We start from the raw sequence: 20,298 nt of genomic DNA on the forward strand, positions 1-20,298 counted from the left end.
ACTAATTACCATCACAAAAACTTTGCACTTAGACTCGCTTTGAAGAGGGGCAGACAGGAACTCGGAAATGGCCTATTACACGTGTCATTGTTGTTCTGTGGTTGATGATGGTATGTTCTTTTTTTCCTAGTCTAATATTCTTTCAAGTTCGATTTGTTCGGTGGTGGTATGAAGCTCACAGCTTTGACCTGGGCAGTGACCTATTTGATGTGGCTATTTTTTGAAGGTAATTACGGCTCAATAATAACAACATACCTGCATTATTTTCGAGAGTGAAGGGAACCCAAATAGCTTCGACATAAAGAATTTCATTCCTCTGTTGAGAAATAATAGAAAAAGTTTTATTCCTTGTGATTCAGTCATGTTATGGTTTTTCTTTTTTGTTCCTCCATCTTTCTAGGAGATAACTGCTTGGTTTCTTGCGAGGTTAGATAATCCGCCTGTTTGCTGAATGATTCATCAGTTTAGTTTAGTAACTATACATAACATTATTTACATTAATTGACTCATTCTCAAGTATAAGAAGGATGTAATGATAACATTCACAGAAGGAGAAACAAATGACTTCAAACATCCACTGAGAACAACATAAACGTAGGGAAGATGTCTCAAATCCTATTATTTAAGTCTCTAAAGCTTGTCCACTTAAAAGTTTTGCAAATCGGTTAGTATAAAAGGCGGACTGAACCAGGTATAAAACGCGGACTGAACCAGGTATAAAACGCGGACCTGGTATAAACGGCGGACTGCGGACTAGCTATGAAACATCTGAGTACCAAAAAACGGAGTATAGAACAAAACTAGGAGTGTACTGGCCCAGATACAGAGGTATTGAGTCCTCTCATTCTGTGGCAAAATATTGCTACGTACAAATAAATGCTCAGTTGCAACATCGACCGAGCTAGAGAAAGTAAGAGTATAGATTTTCTCAAAATTGTACTTTACTCCAAGAGTTTTAGACTAGAGGGAACGGAAAAACTGTTATGGGGAAGAATGGAAATATTTCAGGCACACACTTCAACTCTTCGTATATTTCCATCTTTATATTAAAGTCCTCTTACTGCTGTTGTCGTAGTTCGAGCCAGGATGGCCGGATGGATTCAACACAAAGGAAGAGTGGTTTGCCTTGACACGCAATCTTTACTGCCAAAGTATGCGTAAGAAGCTGAAGTCGGTAGTGAGTACGCGTAATTTACTAAATCAGGGCATGGACTATAACAGCTATTCTCTTGGTCGAGTGCTGTTCAAAGATAGACCCGTGTGACACCGAGGTGAACAAAAACTAAGTATCACAATGGCATCTCCCACTGAAGTCTTTCAAATTTCTCGATTTCTAAATATAAAGCTGGTGTCTTAGCTCTGAGGAAACGTCAGCTAACATCTATCAAGTGTCAGTTAAGGACGTGACAATTATGGTCGAAACATTATTTCCACCATTTCCATTTCAGACTTTAATTCATGTCGTCAGCCTGTTGCCATTTCGTTAATTGCTCTGTGCCTTTTCCACAGTGTTTTCTACTTAGTCCGTGTTTTGTACCTGGTTCGCAGCTTTCAGTTCGTGTTTTACACCCGGTCCGCAGTCCGGGTCCGCATTCTTCCTTTTATACTAGGGAGCTTAAGATCTACGACGACGACGTCGTCGAAAACGCCAGAAAACAATAATATCATTGGTTAAAAGAGCATAAATAATCGTGCTGCACGTGCGGCACGGATTTGAGCTCATATTTTTGCGGTTCTCTGCATGACGACGACGTGAAATCACTAAATTTTAGGTTTTGACGACAACGTGAGCATACCACAGAGAATCTTTCATTCTCTGTTTTCACTCTGAAATCGCTCGTACCAATTTATTTTTGGGATACTTCGTCCATATTGTAGGAGGTGAACGAGATGGAATAATCGCGAAAGACTTATAATAGAGCAAAGTTTTATTTTGAGGTGACGTTTTCGTTGACGTCGCCGTCGTAGATCTTAAGGTCCCTACTAACTGTTTTGCAACTTCTCCGTTTTCTATTTGTCTCTTGGGCGTGTTTTTGTGTATGTGTTAATTCTTGCCGTACTTAAGTAAATTATTTTGTCTTTAATGTAGTATCTTTAAGTAGCGTAGCTTTGTTACAATATATTTATACAGTAAAAACCTTGCATATAAACTCAACCTTGAAATACAAACTTCCCCGTCCTTTCTGCTCCCTCGCATGCACGATAATGTCCCGCGCTGTCCTGTTGTCGAGTGATTACACGATGGCATCACTAAATCTTTGCTGACCATTAGGCCATTAGGCCTGGCTTTGGCTCTGATCCCGTAATTCAGTTTTCGAATTTTTTAACGAAGTCATGTGAAAATAAATAAATAAATAATAATAATAATAATAATAATAATAATAATAATAATAATAATAATAATAATAATAATAATAATAATAATAAGAGAAAAGGTCTCTGAACCAATGGTATGGACACCTTTAACATCAAGTGGATTCTGTCTTCAGGCCCTATATTTTCGTAATTTGTTTGAACCTTCGCTCGCTTCGGCCGAACTGAAACCCTTGAACATGAAACAACAGATGTGAGTTCTATTGACATGTGGAAAATGCATGTGTACGCTAAATTTAAGTTTAGTTAGTTGTTGGTCCAGAGTTGGTTTTTATTTTTCTATATGGTGTTCTTTTTTTGCAGCGACTTCATCATTTCATGTCAAGAAAGGAACTAAAGCGGTTTTTTGCTGTGGACAATTCGCTTAACGGTATACTTTGATCTCTTTATTGATAATCGATGGTTTACACGAAAAACCAAGCTCGTCAATAAGCGACTTAGCCAGTCCACGTCCATCCAGAAGCAAAGTTAGGCGTTCATTCTTCTCATGCCAAGACAAATGCCACATGATTCCTTTTTTGGGACAACTAATACATTATTCTTTCTAACAACAGCGTAAAGAAGTAAATAAAACTCTACCCCTTTCGAACACTTTTTTTTCTCTAACCAAAATCTAGCTCATTAATTTAGTCTTAGATCAATGGTCCCTCTTTCATGAAGTGGACTTTTGAAATCACAGAGTTCGTATTAATAATATGGGATGAATCCTGCGCGGCGACGAGTTAAGCAATTATTGCGATTGTGGATGCATACCTCCAAATCAATTCAAGTCATTGGAGAGTTTTAGTATCGGGTTCACCTGAAACGGCAAAAAAGAATTCGCGCTGCTTGCATTTCATAAAAGCATGAAAATCCTCTTATTTTAACTTATCGATCTTGCTTCTTAAAAAAGTAGCTTGATGTCTGGAGCTAACAGACAACAAATTCACTAAAACGGAAGGTTTCTTCCATTTTTGGCATTGCGCAAATTTCGGTGGCAGTAGGCAGTTATTACAACGTCTCCTGGGATTGGTTTAGCAGAAAACAATGGACCAAAACAAACAACCAATCAACGATGGACCATAACCCCCTAAACAACGGGAAATTTCAGTCCGACGTTTGCCGTTCGCTGTAAACGCGGTGTTAAATCTCTTTTAATGGTTGAGAATCGACGCAAGGGAACGCCATGTAGGTAACACGATTTTCAATTCAATTCTTTATTCACACTATCAGAAGCATTTACACACAATGTCTATTATAAATAATAGAAAAAGAGAAGAACGATATTAGGCCATAATATAGTTAGTTAATAGGTGTGCTGTTTCCAAAGGAGCAGAGCTTTCTAGTTGGACACCGCTATAGCTAAATAAATAAGTAATGGCAGCATAAGCATAGAAAACTAAAAAATTACCTTAACGATTAATGTTAAGTAGGGTAGGTAAAGTAATTTATTATCTCTTAAAGTTTAAAAGCAGGAGGGAGTCAGATTATTTTACTCAGCAGCAAGCCAGCAGTAAACTCAACTTTGATTAATCAAAAGACGACATTTCCATCTCTGCTTTCTGTATTGCGCATCCCATCTCAACAACAAAAATAGGCATGCATTGCTTACGTGTGGTGGTGCAGTAACACGGCGCTTTATTCCATAATTGTCAACTGAGCTGTGTTTTATCTTCCAGGAAATTCAAGTTATCTTTGCGCAATATGCAGCTCTAATAGTACACGATATTGTTTTGGTACCGTATATCATTATAGTGCCATGGTAGATGCCTTAGGTAACCCAGAGAGATTGAAGAAAATAAAAGGGAATCGTGAAACATTGGCTTCGAGGCTGGCATGTTGATCATTTTCAACTTTTTTTTCACCACAAGTGTAAGCATGCACTCTGAGCGTCTGAAAGCTTTCTACGACAAAAGTTCACTGAAGTTAAGCCTTGTCAGTAAGTGTCGATCGACAATAAAATATTTTGTCATCAGCAACAAAGTTTGCGACATGAAAACAACTTGAATCGAGAATATAAATAGTTACCATGAGGGAAAAACATTTGAGAAGATTTTTGCTAAGTTCAATTTTTTAATTGTACTTTTGGCTGCACATGTAAATCGCAAAATCGAAAGTGACATCAAATTCAGCGGGCGCCGTGATCAAGTTACCTTGCGTGTTTACTCGCGAGACAGGATACATCTGTGTCAAAATGATGGCAAGACACCGGGTTTTTGTTTTTGTTAGATTGTTTTTTTCTTTCAAGTGTTAAAATGTGCGAATTCAACACAAAGATCACAATCGCCCAACTCTTGAGGTTGACCATTGTTTCTGCAGTCAAAAATTTACTCTCCTAGACGAGGTTATCTATCACCAGGTAATTCCATCGTTTTGGAAATAGCGGTGGCTTTATCATTCATCAGTGTCACAATTCTTGCCGATTTGGGGGCTAATTTTGTTGAAACTCAAGCACGCTTCCAACAGACCTGTTTATTTTTGATTTATGCACGCACTGCGGGCCTATTGGCACCACGGATTTACACTCCTACAGCCCGGGAGACATAGTGTGTACTGTACTTATAGTGCACTACACATATTGTGTATTTCACTTACTATCACAAAAAGGCAACCCTGCAGCTCAGTTTCCTAGCACAGATAACAATAAACATGGTGCGGATGAGGTAAAACTATAAAATTCAAAGGAATGATTAACGTCTTCATCGTACGCGAATCCAAGACAGTTCCAAACCAATTATGGGTTCCACTTGGCATCCTAACGTCACGATAACTCATTTAGTCAAATTACTTTTTTATCTCTACAGTTGTTTGAATGCTCAGCTGTGTGTTACATAAGTGAGGTGCAGACTGAATTTGAAAGCTATTCAGCCCTCTTCTCCCGTAATCCTACGTTTTCAGAATCAATAATCAAGTTTTTCTACCACATTTTTTTTCAGTTCCGGAATACAATGTCACAATACCTTATCGAGTAACCGAAAAAGGCGAATTTCAATCATATTTCCTTGGACCGGAAAAAACGAAGCGTACTATGATTGAAAATGAAGCAAATCATGATGAGGTCCAGTACAAAATCGACGCTTTACATGAACACTTCCACATTCATGTTAGACGAAACAAAAAGTTTATGGCGCATGGTCTCCAGTTGGAAACACGTGACCAATATGGTAGACGAATCAGAAGAGCACTTTCAAAAACTACCCATTACTTGGTTGGAAAACTCTTGCCAGATCCAAACTCTTTAGTGGCCCTGAGCATTAGCGACGGAATGGTAAGATAGTACCTGAGCTCTGGAGTTTTTTACGTGTTTTTATTTTGTATCATACTTTCTCTAACTTCCCGTTCAAAAACACCATTTTCAACTTTGATGCAAAACGCTATGCCAGTGTATCAAAAATCGCCGACATTGACATAATTTCAGAATGGCTTGGTAACGAACAAAGACAAACAAAGACTCGTTACCAAGCCACCAACAAAGACTCGTAACCAAGCGAAAACTCAACGGTCGCTGTGAGGTGTTGAGCGTTAAAAAAGCTCTCTTTCATCGTTTTATCGATTCGTTTAGGACACTAACAGCTGCCTGACGTCGCTGGCAGGGCTTCAACTGCGCAGCTAGCGGATTGAAATGAAAGAAAATCGTTTGCACTTGAATTCTACGGTGGAATTTTAACGGTGGGAACATTTTAACCAGGAATATTTGACTGAATTTGGTGGGCTCGTGAGAAATGAGTGTTCAGAATTGGTATTTTTACTAAAACCGTTGACAAATGAGGAACTGATAATGGCTTAGCTCGCGTCGAATCTGGAAAAAAGCTACACAGGAAGGAAGAGCAAGGGAGAGAGAGACCCGGGGGGGGGGGGGGGGTAAAATTAGGAGGGTCAAGTCATTGAAATTTACATTTGAATAGTATTTTGGCTAAGCTAACAGGAAGATAGGTCAAAAGTATATTAGGTCTTTGTCGGACGGTGTAGTTGCGGTGACGAAGTGACGACACGCCTAGCACAACCTCGGGGTTGGTATAGCGACCGATCTGGAAAGATCACAGTACTGAGCTCTGTCGTATCCAGTATTGATAAGAGTGTTTGTTAGGTTGTCTTCACAACAGAAAGGCTATCAGCTTCACGTATTGAACGAAAACATCCAAATCCTGGGGGTGCAGGGATGGCGCAGTGGTGAGAGCACTCGCTTCCCACCAATGTGGTCCAGGTTCAATTCCTGACTCGGCGTCATATGTGGGTTGAGTTTGTTGGTTCTCTACTCTGCACCGAGAGGTTTTCTCCGGGTACTCCGGTTTCCCCTCTCCTCAAAAACCAACATTTGACTTGTTGTGTTAATTGTTAATTTCACTTTACAGTGTTCCCAATTAGTGCTCCAGCGCTAAATCTACTAGACACTTAAATAAAGTTCTTTCCTTTCCTTTTTCCTCGTTTTCATACGCGACATATTTTCTCATCTTGACAGACTGGTTTCCTGAAACGGTCAAACGATACGTTTGTGATTTACGCTTTGCCTCCGCATCTGGCTAAACACGCCAACGGTACGCATGGAGGAAAACCGCATCTTATTTACAGGAAAACAGTGACGGAACACGAAACCTGTGAAAACCTGCTCAGCTCATCACAGTATAAAAAAGGTGCCTCTACTTATGCAGACGAAAAGGAACGTAAGTAAAACGAAAATAAGAGGTTTTCTAAACTGATACACAGTTTCGAAGAAGTGACTGGAATGTTATTTCATCCCCGGCGATGAAGCCCAGACACTACGAAATATCTCGCCGTCGCGTCAATCGATGGTAAGCTTCTTTTTTTTTAGCCATGTCCACATTTTGTTCCTGTTACTAAGTAAGTCTGTTTGAGCAGGCGTAGCTCAACTGATTGGAGCGCGCCTATCGGACCAAGAGGTCTCCAGTTAGATTCTCGCTGACTTCAGCGTCTGTTTCGACTTTCCTCTGATCCGTGTAGCTATAGCTTTAAATACCCGTAAAATGGAGCACTGACAGAGGGAGGGGGGTAAAGGGTGCACCGTCGGCTTCTATTGATACCAGCCTCGTAGCTCAAGGAACTACCGACGTTCAATAAAGAGAATTCACTTAAATGTTATTCTTGCGATCTCTTGGTACTTTTTCGAAGATCTTTGCAAACTATACCTATCGCTCTTCTAGAATTTCTTTGCTTTCGCTAACGCTGTATGTTGGCATAATATCATATGTTTCTGACCAGGCTTTGTACAGCGTAAGCTGGCTTTCGTGTAGAGTGCTGCCTTGATGAACATATAGGTTTTCTCTCACTTTTACCAAACCATGGAAAGTAAGCTGAAAACATCGTTTGTAATTGAGTGTTTCTGGATCGAAATTCAAACAGGATAAGCTCCAAGTGTGAAACCATACACACTTACGAGCAGTGAATTACTATGATTTCATGTGAATCTTCAGAAACTTAGGTCGTTTCATCTCGTTCACATAACCCTTCCTTGAAATAGTTGTTTTCTGTTTGCAAACGTTGACATCAAATTGATTTTCAAATTTGCCAAGTAGAGAACAAGCAAAGTAGGTTTAGACGATGGTAACATCCATATATATCGCTTCAACAAACACTATTCAAAACTCATAGACACGACGTATTCAAGATAAACTGAATGTAATCTACTTTGCAGATAGAGACAAAAGACCCCGACAGTTACTCACGAGAGCAGGATTGATTAGTAAATATCTGGAAGTGGCATTATTGGCAGACGAGCAAGTGGTTGCAAGTCATGGAGAAAAGGCGGAAGAATTCCTTCTCCTTATTGCTAGCATTGTACGGCAGATAAGTAATACTAAAACAAGAATAATAACTATATCTCGTGTTCATTAATTATTCACAGGGTTTCCGGCCAACCAATAGGTACACTGAAACGATATCCGTTTTTGATTCGACTGGGTAAAGTTAACGAGTCCTAGTCAATATAAGGATTGGGCAACTGGAAATCCCAAACAATCCGGCAAGATATTAAAAAAAAAAAAAAAAGAACATTTACACAATTGCTCAGGCAGATGTTTCCTTGAACGCACATCATTGTCTAATTGATGTTCGTTGGCTTTCACAGGTAAATGCAATTTTTCAGGACAGAACAGCTGGTGATATCAGGATCAATTACGTCGTATCACGTCTTATTTTTATCACAAACAAAGAGGTATACAAAAATAAGTTCAATATGATAACCTTGGTTCTTATTACATTGGCAAAAGATATCGACAATCTCCTGGAAGTAATGTTCGCACGATCGACGTAATCTTCAGCAGGATGCCTGAAATGTACGTCTCTCTGGTATGATTAGATTCGGGCCACATTAATGAAATCCTATGCCAATTGCACTAAAATACATAAAACGAGTAAGAAAACATGAAAAATGCAGGAAACATATATATATATATATATAAACTAAACAAGTGAAAGTAGGAAGTCACCATACAAATTCGAAAGAGCGTTTCGAGCGCGACGCTTTTCTGGCGGAAACGCTTGTATTTATCGCTTCTGATTAAGCCACAAACGACCCTACAAGCTTCACAGCTTTAAATATTTAAAATTTCAAATTAAAGGCTATCTATCTACCAATAGATTTATCAATATTGGATTATTCTTCGTTTCATCAGCTCGGGTAGATAAAAAGCATTTCCCTTAAACTGATTAGACGAAGCGCATCATGTGATAAAAAAACGGTGTCCACTTAGACCAAATCTGCATGTGTAGCTCAGCGAAGCCAAAGAAACTAGGGCTTTTTACTCAATCAACTAAATAAACATGGATCGATGTAGTCAACAGGTCATATGCAATCGTAAAATTAAAAAACACACAATACACAATTTAAAACCCTTCATCTGTTAGCTTTTAAGAAAAGCAACAGTAGAGGGCAGTGGAAATCAATGCAGGGCTGTAAGATTTGTCTCCTCTCTTTTTCCTTATTAGCTCGGTATAGACCCTTCTGATTCACGTATTTCACATGTCAAGGTAGTGCAAAAACTCGGTACTTGGGCCCGAGCCAATAACAGAGATAACCAGTCCGATCCACTGCAATTCGATGTTGCATCTCTCATCCGCAGGTAAGATGAAAGGGTTAACCATTACATTACATCACAAATGCGCGTTGTACATTGGGGAGGTTGGTACATTGGCGCTCATTGGTGATTCCAAAGTTTTGAAGGGGATGGCAAGTTGGTGTTGCTACTTGCGCGTTCAGTTGTCGGTGTACTGTTTTGATCTCATTTACCCACTACACACCAAATACTCAGCCACCGAAGCGAGTTGCGGCGGCAAGACAACTGACACTTGACGCAAGATCAATAATAAAAATATAACCATATATCAACAAGTACCCTGCCTCTCACACTGAGGTGGTGGTAATACAACTACTGTTGATATCGTTTTGGTGTAGGGAGTGTCCATGTGATTGTTGCCGTTTTTCTGTTTTCCGACTTGTTTGTTTTTGCTTTATCGAGAAATATGTCAAATGCCTACTTCGTACAAGCTATGGCACAATAGGCCCTCGTGCGCCAAATAAAATGAGTGCATATACTGCATCAATATAACAACACTTTATTTTACTAAGGTTTTGTCGTATTTTCTGTTCTTTTTTTCCCCTACAGTGGTCCAATCGGAGGTAAGATTGATTGTTTTTGCAAGGTTAGGTTACAGGATCTGACTATTTTCAACGAAGCATAATGTAAAAGGGAGATTTGTCTGGACAATTTAAGGAATTGTCTCTTAATGTATGGACACTTATATATAGGATTACAAGTGGCTTCAATGCTATGGTGCTTCAGTAATACTTAAATTGGTGAGCTCTATACTCCACTTATCAATAACCTGACGTTTTAGCTCAGGCTACTGTAAAATGGAACACCTTAAAGCATGGATGTAAATTTTGTATAATTAAGCTTTTTTACAAAGGTTTCTATGGTACGCTTCCACACGCTTTAGCTGAACAGTTGATAACCCACAGCAACAGATCTGTTTAAAAAATGAAGAATGGGTTGATAACTCCGAGTTTTGCGTCAAAAATACGATCAACTCCATTGCCTATAGAGGGGCTGTGTTCTGGAACGCCATAGGTCGTTCAAAATGTTTTATTTTAGACTACACGGACATTTAATACTTTTTGAAAAATGTCGTTAAATGTTAGGCTTTTAACGATTTTAATTTCAACGTTTTAGCCCCGCAAATAATCAACAACAGATCTAAGAATTTCATATTTTGAATTGTCCTCTTAAATTCTTTAAATGCCTATTTTATTATGAATGATTTTAATATATTCCCTTGAATGTAGTTTTAATATTTTTTTAGCATTTTATTTTATCACTAATCTGTAATTTTGTACACGACCAAACAAGCTTTTAGCTTTGAATTTAATATCGTGTATAAATGAAGATTGTATCTGTATTCGTATTTACCTCTTCAACCTCTTATTACTAATAGGCGTTGCACCGGTATTAAGCAATATCTGCTATCGTAAAGATCTTGTCAATGTGCAAGGTGACAATGGATTGCAGACTGCTTATTTGATTGCACACGAAACTGGTCACAAGTAAGTAAAGAATGCTTGCGTTATCACTCACAAACAATACCGAGTTTTGGGTATAAATGTTTGCCAGTAAAATCGGTTGTCAGGCTGAATCCGTTTTTACATAGGTTACATTGGTGATCCTCAGTTTACCTAGGTTGAATACACACTCAGACGAACTGAAGAAACTTTCTTTGGAGCCTAAATTAAGCCTAGAGACAAATTATGGTCAGGTTAGGGTTAGTTTTGGTCACTTAACATGGATATCAATTGACTTATACAAAAGCAAATAATGAAAAGAACTGTGGTGGATTGAGCATCTTCGTCGTTGTAGTGTGTTGGTGAAAACAGGACTAGAGATCTGGAAGGTGCGAGTTCGAGTATCGGTAATTGCATAGGATAGGTCTTTTTTCCCTTAGTATGTTGTATAAGGGACCTTTAGATTATAGGACAAGAATGACTACGAGTATGAGATTTTCTCACAAAACAACAGCGCGCGCCCGCAAACCAGCGTCATTTTGCGGCAAAAACGTGGTACCGTCGTCATTTTGGTACGAGGTTTTGCAAAAACGTCGTCCCGTCAAAACAAGTCAACAACACGGGTTTTTTGGCATTTTTCTATTAGCCAAAAGGCTCAGTTACCAGCAATAAGAATAACTGAGCAACCTAGTATACTGCTAACAAAGGGTAAGATTGATCGTACGGGTTATGAATTTTGTAAGTATTTTCGCCAAAAACTGGCAGTCAAAATTCGTACTCGTTCTTGTTCTCGCCCTAGAATCTAAGGGTTCCTAAAGTTGAGACTGAATGGATAAGTGTATGAATACAGAAACCGATAAGGTGATACGAAACATTAAGATGTGTTGAGATGCGTAAGACGGAGCTTGATTGAAGGTATTGGGTTTTCAGTCATTCAACCTATAAAAAATGAGGATTACCAATTTAACCTACGTAAAACCTGATTCAACCTGAGACCGGATTTGACCGACAACATAAATGCTGTTGCTTAAATAAATAAAAAATCACCCCATTCTGATGCTTCCCTGCAAAACTTAGTGCGTATGTTACTGCCCAGCGCATCACTTGAATATTTCATTTTAAAACCCACACTGCAAGGGCTAAAGAAATCCCGAGAAAGCACTATATCAGTACAATGTACTAATTAACACGAATATCGTAACTAAATGTTCCTTCTTGCATGGGTGAAAACAGAAACTACATGCAAAATATCTAACCTTTCACAGCCTTCATCTCAATCACGATGGGAGGGAGTCGTGCCCTAACTATGTAAACATCATGTCATCGGTTCAAACGTCGGGACCCAAGTCTCTCGAGTGGTCTTCGTGCAGCAGACGAGGTCTGCAATACTTCTTATCGTAAGTTTAAGTTTTATTTATTTTTGCATCTTTATACTTCGGCAGCCCCCTCAGTGAGTTTCATGCTGTCCAATTTGAAAATAATCAGTGAACAAAAAGAACTCCAAAGACGGCGAAAATTTAGCGAGGACGTTGACCGAGTACAATTTGGTAGCGCAGAAGAATTTTTAGTCCGACAATTTTCAAACGGGGCAGCATGGAGTCTCATTACTTATTATGATATCCCTTATTCCAAGAGTCGATAAAAATCATTTAGCTAATTTACTGATGCTGATTAATATTTGACAATACTCAGCTCCACCGTTTCCTTGGCATTCAGTGATTGGTTACTAGGAAGTATCGAGATTTTTTAAAATTGGGCTCCAATTCTTAAGATATGACACTTAAACACGCTTAGAAAAAATATCTGGCCCCTGGTGATAATGTTGGGATTCGATTTAAAAACAGCGATATAATTATATGCAAATTCTAGCGGAAGGGTTAAAAACACCAACTGCACAAATTCTCCACATCTTGCAAGTCAAAAGCGTCTGAGTTATATCGCTGTATTTACTTCCGACGTTTTTGAAAGTCCTCAAAAGGGTCGGACAGTTGATCCATCTTAGACTAGGAATCAAGAACTTCCAAACATTTAAGCATGACATACAGGGGCGTAGCTAGCCATATTTGGTTGTAAGCCCGTTCCAAACTTTGCGATTTCGTGGAAGTTAGAGGAGCAAAAAAATGGACTTATTAACAGGTGTAAAGTGGTTTCTTCGTGAATTTTTTATCATAACCCTGGATGGCTTTACAAACAAGGAACCATATTTTTTAATGTCATCATGTCTCAGTGACTCTTTCTTCAATATCAACGCGATTTCCATTACAAAAAGACGTTTTTCGTGAAGTCATTGGAACTCTAGATGTCTGTAAAACACGAAGAAAACCACTGGTGCATTTTGAAAAATGTTACAAAAATTTGGTTTATCAACGGAGTTGATAATGTAAATTGGCCACCGCACAGAGATTCTAAAAGCTGACGTTTCGAAATTTACAGAAATTTACTGAGATTCTAAAAGCCTTCGCTCTGACGAAGGGCTAACGCTCGAAACGTCAGCTTTTAGAATCTCTGTACGGTGGCCAATTTACATTATCAACTCCGTTGATAAACCAAATTTTTGTATACTACTTCCCCACCGACGCAGCACCACAATTTCTTTAGAAACTGCCCCCTTCATTCATTTGAAAAATGTTAGCCTATCTTAACAATATTTCTTCGACAAAAACCCGAGTTTTGTTGAGTATGGATCCCTATGGAGTTCTATAAGGAGACTGTTCTTTCTGCCGCAAAAAATCACGGACCACAGTCTCCACGTCTACGGTCATTTCCCGGTACGCATGAATCAGAGCAAGGGAACACAACTGCTCCGTTTAAAGTTTAATGGTGGCACTCAAGTAGGCTTTTACTTGGCGCGTCGAACTGACAGAGCGTTCCGGGTTCGCCGTTGAAATCCGGGCCGGCAATGTGAGGAGAATGGTGAGTACCGCATTTCCGTTTGGGAAGAGGACTGGATTTGCGCTCTCCAGGGTTTCTGGCAAGGTCGTTGGGCTCTCACAAGGAGGGGAATGCTGCCACTTCGTTTTCGATCTAAGGATCTCCCTATCATATTCTCTCTCTTCTCAGACAGATCGGTTTTGTATGTGCCTTATCCCGAACGTCGCTTGTGAATGCATGCACGTAGCTTTTAAGGGACAAGATATTGTCCTAAGAATGGATCCTCCTGTGACAGTAGGCTGTCTTGCATTTCTTGTACAAGGTGATCGATGAGGGGAAAATACACGGCTATTTGCCAGTAGGATTCAAGAGCTGCGGCTTGGATATTTGCCCGATGGCGTTGCCTTCCCGTGGTTCTTGGCCTCCTTGGCTCGATAACGAACTCGGCTGCCATCTGCTTCTCCCGCTCGTAAACCTCTGTCCAAACTAAAGGATCGGCTCTCTGAGCTTTTATGATATTTATGAGTACACACACATTTAAATGGTTTCGGCTTTACTTTAAAACAACCAGGCGAGGTTAAATAAATTTATAAATTTGCTTTCTTGATCTTTTCCTAAAAAAAAAGCGAAGTCAAAAGAGAAATCATTCACCGGGAAAAAAGTTTGGATAATTATGTCCAAAAGTTTGTAAATCCGGGCTTACTGGCTTAAAGGCTCCTACGCCCCTGACATATCAAAGAAACAGCTCTCGTAAGTAGTTTCAAGACACGGGGCGACTGAACCCATTACCTCCCCCAATCAAACTCTCTTGCTGTTGTCGGCGGAATGAAATTTGAACTGAGGTCGTGCATAAAGGAAACGAGAGGTGAATACTTATGCCTCGTTAAGATCAGACGTTTTGAATTGGCTTACGAGTCTGAGATGACAATATGTTTATTATCAAAATTAAAGGAGAAACGAGTCTTGGTGTCTTGATGATCCACCATCCCCAACGCGTCCAACATCTTCTCCATCAACTCTAACCAAGCTCCCAGGTCAACTAGTGGACGCGGACAAACAGTGCCTTAACCAGTATGGGACTGGGTATAGTCGATGTGTTCAGAGGGAGGTATGTTAGGATAGTCGAAAAGGAATTACAATTTATTTTTGACTTTTGACCATATAATGATAACAGAGAAGCGTCGAGACGCCTCATTTTTTGCCTTTTTGACATTTTTTAACTTTGATTTTTTTACCTACCTATTGTTTACTAAATTTAATGCTATTTACCTCCATTCGATTCCGTTTAATGTTAGGGCTCATGTGAAGCTCTTTATTGCACACAAGACGGGTATAGATGCAAGTCACGTTTATCAAGACCACTGGAGGGAACAGCTTGTGGAAAGAGGAAAGTAAGACCTGGGTTTTAGTTACCAAGAGATTCACATTTCTGTTGCATGTGAAGAGAAGAAAAATGGAAAGGTTTTGCGAATACGCTGAAGATGTAGATCTTATTTTATGCACAAAAGTGGCTATGTCGTTGTTGGCGTCTGAAGTAAGACTACTTTTGTGTTAATTATTAAACAAGACAATGGAGCGGTAAAGAGAGATGAGACAGCTTTTTATCATTATACCCTTGCTCCGAGTTATTAAAAAAATCAGTTAAATGCTACAATGGATTGTGGCTAACTTCGTAGCAGACTTTGAATTCGTCTGTGTACTCTCGTTTTCTAATGATAGAGAATACACGAAATTTTATAAATTTGAACTGCAAATATGTAATAATTTCAAGACAGAATGATAAATACTGAGTCTCAAACAAACCTAAAAAAAAAATAAAGGCATCAACGGGATTTACTCTTTGAGATAAGAATAAGCAGCTATGATTATCAACATTTTAACAAAATACTTTCCGTTTGAATTGTCCATTGTAAGTGGTGCATTAGAGGATCATGTGTTGATAATGGCTTACCAAAGATCCATGGAGGTTGGAGTGAATGGTCCGAATTCACTGAGTGTTCCCCACCATGTGACGGAGGCTTGCGTCATCGACACAGAAGTTGTACCAACCCACAGTAAGTAGTAATTCCTTTATACTAACTTGAAAGGGATCAGTTGAGTACTGTTCTACTGTCAAGTAGTTTTTCCTTGCATGCGTGCACGGGCGAATGGACGTCTTGCATAAATAGGCCATCTTTATCTGTCTTTTCGTTCCCCTTAGACCTCAGAATGGCGGTGAAGGATGTGTTGGCGAGTCCAAAGCATTTTGGGAAATATGCAACGCCAACGTAAGTAACAGGAAAATCCTCTGTTTTAGCGGGAGACTGACGAAAAAGGCTCTCACTTCTTTCCTGGAAAATAAGTATCAACTGGTTACTGACCATGGTTTTTGCTTCAGGCCGGAGGCTCAGTGGGCTTTTCATTGATTAAAATGGCATACATTTCCAGGTTTTTTTTTTCCAACTCACTGACCTCTCGTAAACTGATGGACAACCAAATGAAACTTGAAATCGTCATAACATGTGGTCTTTTTTTGTTATCATTCCTAAACAGCCCCATTTTAAAGGCAATCTTGGTTAATTTTACTGCGAATTTAAGAAAGATCCGTGTTCTCTCCAGTCTCAGGAACGGGGCTTGAAATATCCTTGGGGAAGCTTGCCGCAAGACTCCCTTCAAAAAAGGCGGGCGTGTCCGTTATACTTTTCGAACAAATCCGGAAACTTGGAAAACTATTAAAAACCCTGGGTAAACTCAACACTGTCCCAAACTTGTGATAAAGAATTATAATACATCTAAAATAATCACAGCCAATTACAAAACTAAATGTTAAAAATTCGAAGAAACGGACGAAGAAAAAATGTCAGAAATTAAATGTGTATGTTACTCATATGATACTAAGATGTGCTTTTCAAAGAATACGACAACACGCCCTTTTTACACTCGTTTTAACTATCAGGTGACTTGTCCAGAAAGTCAGACTGAGATGCGTGATCAGCAGTGTAGGCAATTTGATGAAAATTTCGCCTTTCATCAAGTTCAAGGTATGATACACTTGAAATAAACGTTACGAAAAGGTCACCTTTATTAGGATACCTCACAACTCAATATAACCTTAAATTGTATTGTCCTCCTCTATCGGGGATTTTTCAAATGATCACGTTTTTTTATTTCATTAGCAAAACGCTATCGTTTTCAAATCAGTCAGCAGAAAATAAAGTATTGAAAGTGCATTGCATAATGGGCTTACTCTGAAAATTTGAACCCGATAAACCAGATAATCTCTGACCAATGATATGACGCCTTGAAAATTCCAAATTTTACAAATCTATGGGCTCATTAGCGTTTTTGACACCAAAGAATTTAGTAGTTTTTGATGGGAAGTAACTGGCTCGTTATCAACATGTAAACAGTTACGCCCGTAAAGATTCCCTTCTTCGCATAGGACGCAGCTACTCGGTCTGCGTTATGGTTACATGTTTATTGCGCCGCCAGCTTTGAAAACAACTGTTGACAATAATTAAGACCGTATTATAAGCATAACAATGAAAATTATGATGATGATATTTTGACAGTGTTCTTTTATTTGTTACACAAACTTAGGAGCCAATCCTTGCCATCTAGCTTGTAAATTAGCAAATACATACAGTTTCTATGGCAATGTCAAGGACGGAGCCCGTTGCAATCGTTTGGATGCTTCCGTCTATGACGTCTGCCTGGATGGAGAATGCCAGGTACGAAATTTGTAAAGATATAGAGACTCCACCCGGGATCCTGGAAGGACATCTACAATACTTCTCAGGTCCAGATCGACGAGCGATACTTCTTGATCGTAGGCCTTGATGATGTTACATGGTGTTACATGGTGTTACATGGTAGCGATTTGAAGTTTCACTTTTTCTCTAGTGTCGAGCCTTTCAAAATCAGTAGAATATTATTTAAGCTTTTATGCCCAAGCCGTTTTACGTCCTATTGAATACCATTGTAACAGGGCTTGCTCCATTTCCTTACGTGCCCACTAAGACAGCAGAGATTATCTTTGAAACACACATCGAAACGTTAACATTTCCTAGGAAGTGAAAATGGCATACATATAACCCCCAAAAGATCTGGTTCCCCTAACATCAATCAGCCTCAATAAGTGCCGAGTCAAACTGTTAACTACATGTAGCTCTTCGATCGCTCAACCACTTGGGGAGCTGAGCTTTTAAATCCGGTCCATATTTATACAGGAATATATGTTTCAAAGTCCTGTAGATTTGTTTCCATTGCTTGCATTTGATCGAAAACCTAAGACCTTCTCTACCAAGGTTAAGTCAACAAGCACGAGGTCGACGCCTATACGAATGCGCTTGGTGTCTTCTATCCGAGAATCCAATTGACGTAATTAGAACTGTTACGTTTAATAATGATTCATTGGGCTTCCCCACTTATCATTTAACAGGAAGTGGGATGTGATCACGTGCTTTGGTCCGGAAAATTCAGGGATCGATGCGGACTTTGTGATGGTAACGGAAACTCGTGTACTGTGATAGCTTCATATTACACCAAAGTCCTCTCAAGATACGGTAAGAAAGACCTTTCTACGACATAAAGTGGACATTTGTTCATCCTGTTAATCATTTACAAGTGACATCCAATAGAAACGTAGTGCGCAGGTCACGTGCAGATCTAATCGCATTCAATAATATGACCATTCTGTAACATGAATTTCACAAGCCAGCTACAGCTCTCTATATTACAAACCCCAACTGAGATCTATCACTACTATTGTATGATCACTCACTTAATAAACGAAACTGAAAGTAGAAATCCTTAGTATCATGTTGAAAAAAAGGCAAATTAAAATTTTACATACTCTTTCAGGTTATCATGCAGTGGATACCATTGTTGTTCTACCTGTGGGCAGTACTCATGTTGTGTTCGAGGAGAAAACAGCCACTTATAATTTGCTCGGTGATCGTTTGTTTAATGCTTACATTATAGAATAAAATAAAATCAAAGTGAAAAAGAAGTCAAAAACGAGGCCAAAATACATACACAGCCACTGACAAGTGATCGCACAGCTAAGTACTTAAATCAGAAAACAAATTAAAGTTTCACTCGATTCTTAGGTGTCTTTTAATCCATATAGGAAAGTCTCTTCGCATGACATCTCAAAGCTCTATCCTTAACCAAGGTAACATCATTCTTCATAAAATCACGAAATTGTCTCAAAAAATTTGAGAATGGGAAGTCTTTTTAATAGAAAGTCGGACCTTAAGGCCGGTTTACACGGTACGATTTGTTGGCCGGTTTTGTAGGACCGATAAATCGTACCGTGTAAATTGTGTAAAACGTGTAATTTTTCCCCAAAAGATATTCCCGTTGTCCTTTTAATATCTGCTATTTTGAAGGCTTTAAATTGTAAAGGCTGGTTTTCACTAGCGACGGAGTCGGAGTCGGAGTCGTAATCAGAAGCGCAGAGCGATACGATGTAGTGAAAATCAATCTGTCGGAGTCGGAACCAGAACACCGGACTCCGCTTATGACTCCGTCGCTTATGATCCTGTGAAAACTGCTGCATTGTCGGAGTCGCAAGCAGAAACGGAAGAATAAACCAATCACAATACTCGATTCCAAGCATTGTGATTGGTTGGTTCTTTCGCTTCTGCTTCCGACTCCGACAATCTAGTTTTCACTGGATCTTAAGCGACGGAGTCATAAGCGCAATCGGAAGAAAATGGGAACGTTCTGATTCTTCTGACTCGGATTCCGTCGAGCTTATGACTCCGCTTATGACTACGATCTTTGATTTTCACTAGGTCATAAGCGCTCTTACGACTCCGACTCCGACTCCGTCGCTAGTGAAAACCAGCCTTAAGTTTTTATGCGCATCACCCACTCACATACCCTTTGATTGACATGGCGCTTTCTTTCGGAGTGTCAGCCCGACTTAGAAAAAGCTGTTGCACTGCAACAGATTTTTGAATCGGACGGATTTTTATTTCCATGAATCAGTCGTTCATCGGCTGTCAAAATACAAGCAAGATTTGCACTCCGACGCCGTCGGGCCGACAAATCGTACCGAGTAAACCGGCCTTTACTTTTCTGATGGGTTTAGTTGTGGCAGTCATATACGTTCAGTGAGGAACATAAACCTTTTGATTGACATTCTTAGGAGTTCAAGATGAAAATGGAACAAATCTGATCCCCATTCCCAGCTGGTGGGGCAAGGTATTCTACGCTGCTGGAACCAAAATAACTTACATCAATAACGTTAAATTTCCGGACCGCATTGAAATTGATGGACCAATCAACACGATTCTGAAAATAGTGGTAAGTGATAGTTCGTCCTGCATAGAAAAGCACTCGCGACGTAAACACCTGATAGATGATCACATATTTTTTCGGAGCGGAAGGGGAATATGGAGTTTTCTTATATACGGTACCAATGCTTTCAGTAAGATTTGAAGTAAGTTTCTCCCTTTAATTAGTACCTGCCGAGCTAATAAACGGGGCCGAAGGCCCCCTTTGTTCTAGGGAGGCCTGGGGGTATGCTCACCAAGCCAGTTTGAAGTCCGGAAGCTCGGAAACAGCGTTTTCCA

General features: G+C 39.5%; 1 protein-coding gene across 1 annotated transcript in view; it reads left to right on the forward strand.

Annotated features, from left to right (window-relative positions):
• Positions 1–94: 94 nt before the first annotated feature.
• Positions 95–20,298, forward strand: part of LOC137981877 (A disintegrin and metalloproteinase with thrombospondin motifs 6-like) — a 20,919-nt gene continuing 715 nt past the window's right edge. Inside the window, exons 1-21 of the mRNA XM_068828916.1 lie at positions 95–226; positions 401–426; positions 2,677–2,743; positions 5,289–5,620; positions 6,812–7,013; positions 8,003–8,145; positions 8,435–8,521; positions 9,295–9,428; positions 9,972–9,985; positions 10,801–10,909; positions 12,130–12,261; positions 14,687–14,843; positions 15,031–15,126; positions 15,650–15,789; positions 15,936–16,002; positions 16,671–16,755; positions 17,315–17,445; positions 18,156–18,279; positions 18,578–18,667; positions 18,846–18,890; positions 19,872–20,029. Coding sequence (XP_068685017.1) covers positions 169–226; positions 401–426; positions 2,677–2,743; positions 5,289–5,620; positions 6,812–7,013; positions 8,003–8,145; positions 8,435–8,521; positions 9,295–9,428; positions 9,972–9,985; positions 10,801–10,909; positions 12,130–12,261; positions 14,687–14,843; positions 15,031–15,126; positions 15,650–15,789; positions 15,936–16,002; positions 16,671–16,755; positions 17,315–17,445; positions 18,156–18,279; positions 18,578–18,667; positions 18,846–18,890; positions 19,872–20,029 — 2,397 coding nt within the window. The 5' untranslated portion in view covers positions 95–168. The remainder of the gene's footprint in view (positions 227–400; positions 427–2,676; positions 2,744–5,288; positions 5,621–6,811; positions 7,014–8,002; positions 8,146–8,434; positions 8,522–9,294; positions 9,429–9,971; positions 9,986–10,800; positions 10,910–12,129; positions 12,262–14,686; positions 14,844–15,030; positions 15,127–15,649; positions 15,790–15,935; positions 16,003–16,670; positions 16,756–17,314; positions 17,446–18,155; positions 18,280–18,577; positions 18,668–18,845; positions 18,891–19,871; positions 20,030–20,298) is intronic.

The sequence above is a fragment of the Montipora foliosa genome, chromosome 13 (genome assembly GCF_036669935.1).
Source record: "Montipora foliosa isolate CH-2021 chromosome 13, ASM3666993v2, whole genome shotgun sequence".
Taxonomy (NCBI): Eukaryota; Metazoa; Cnidaria; class Anthozoa; order Scleractinia; family Acroporidae; genus Montipora; species Montipora foliosa.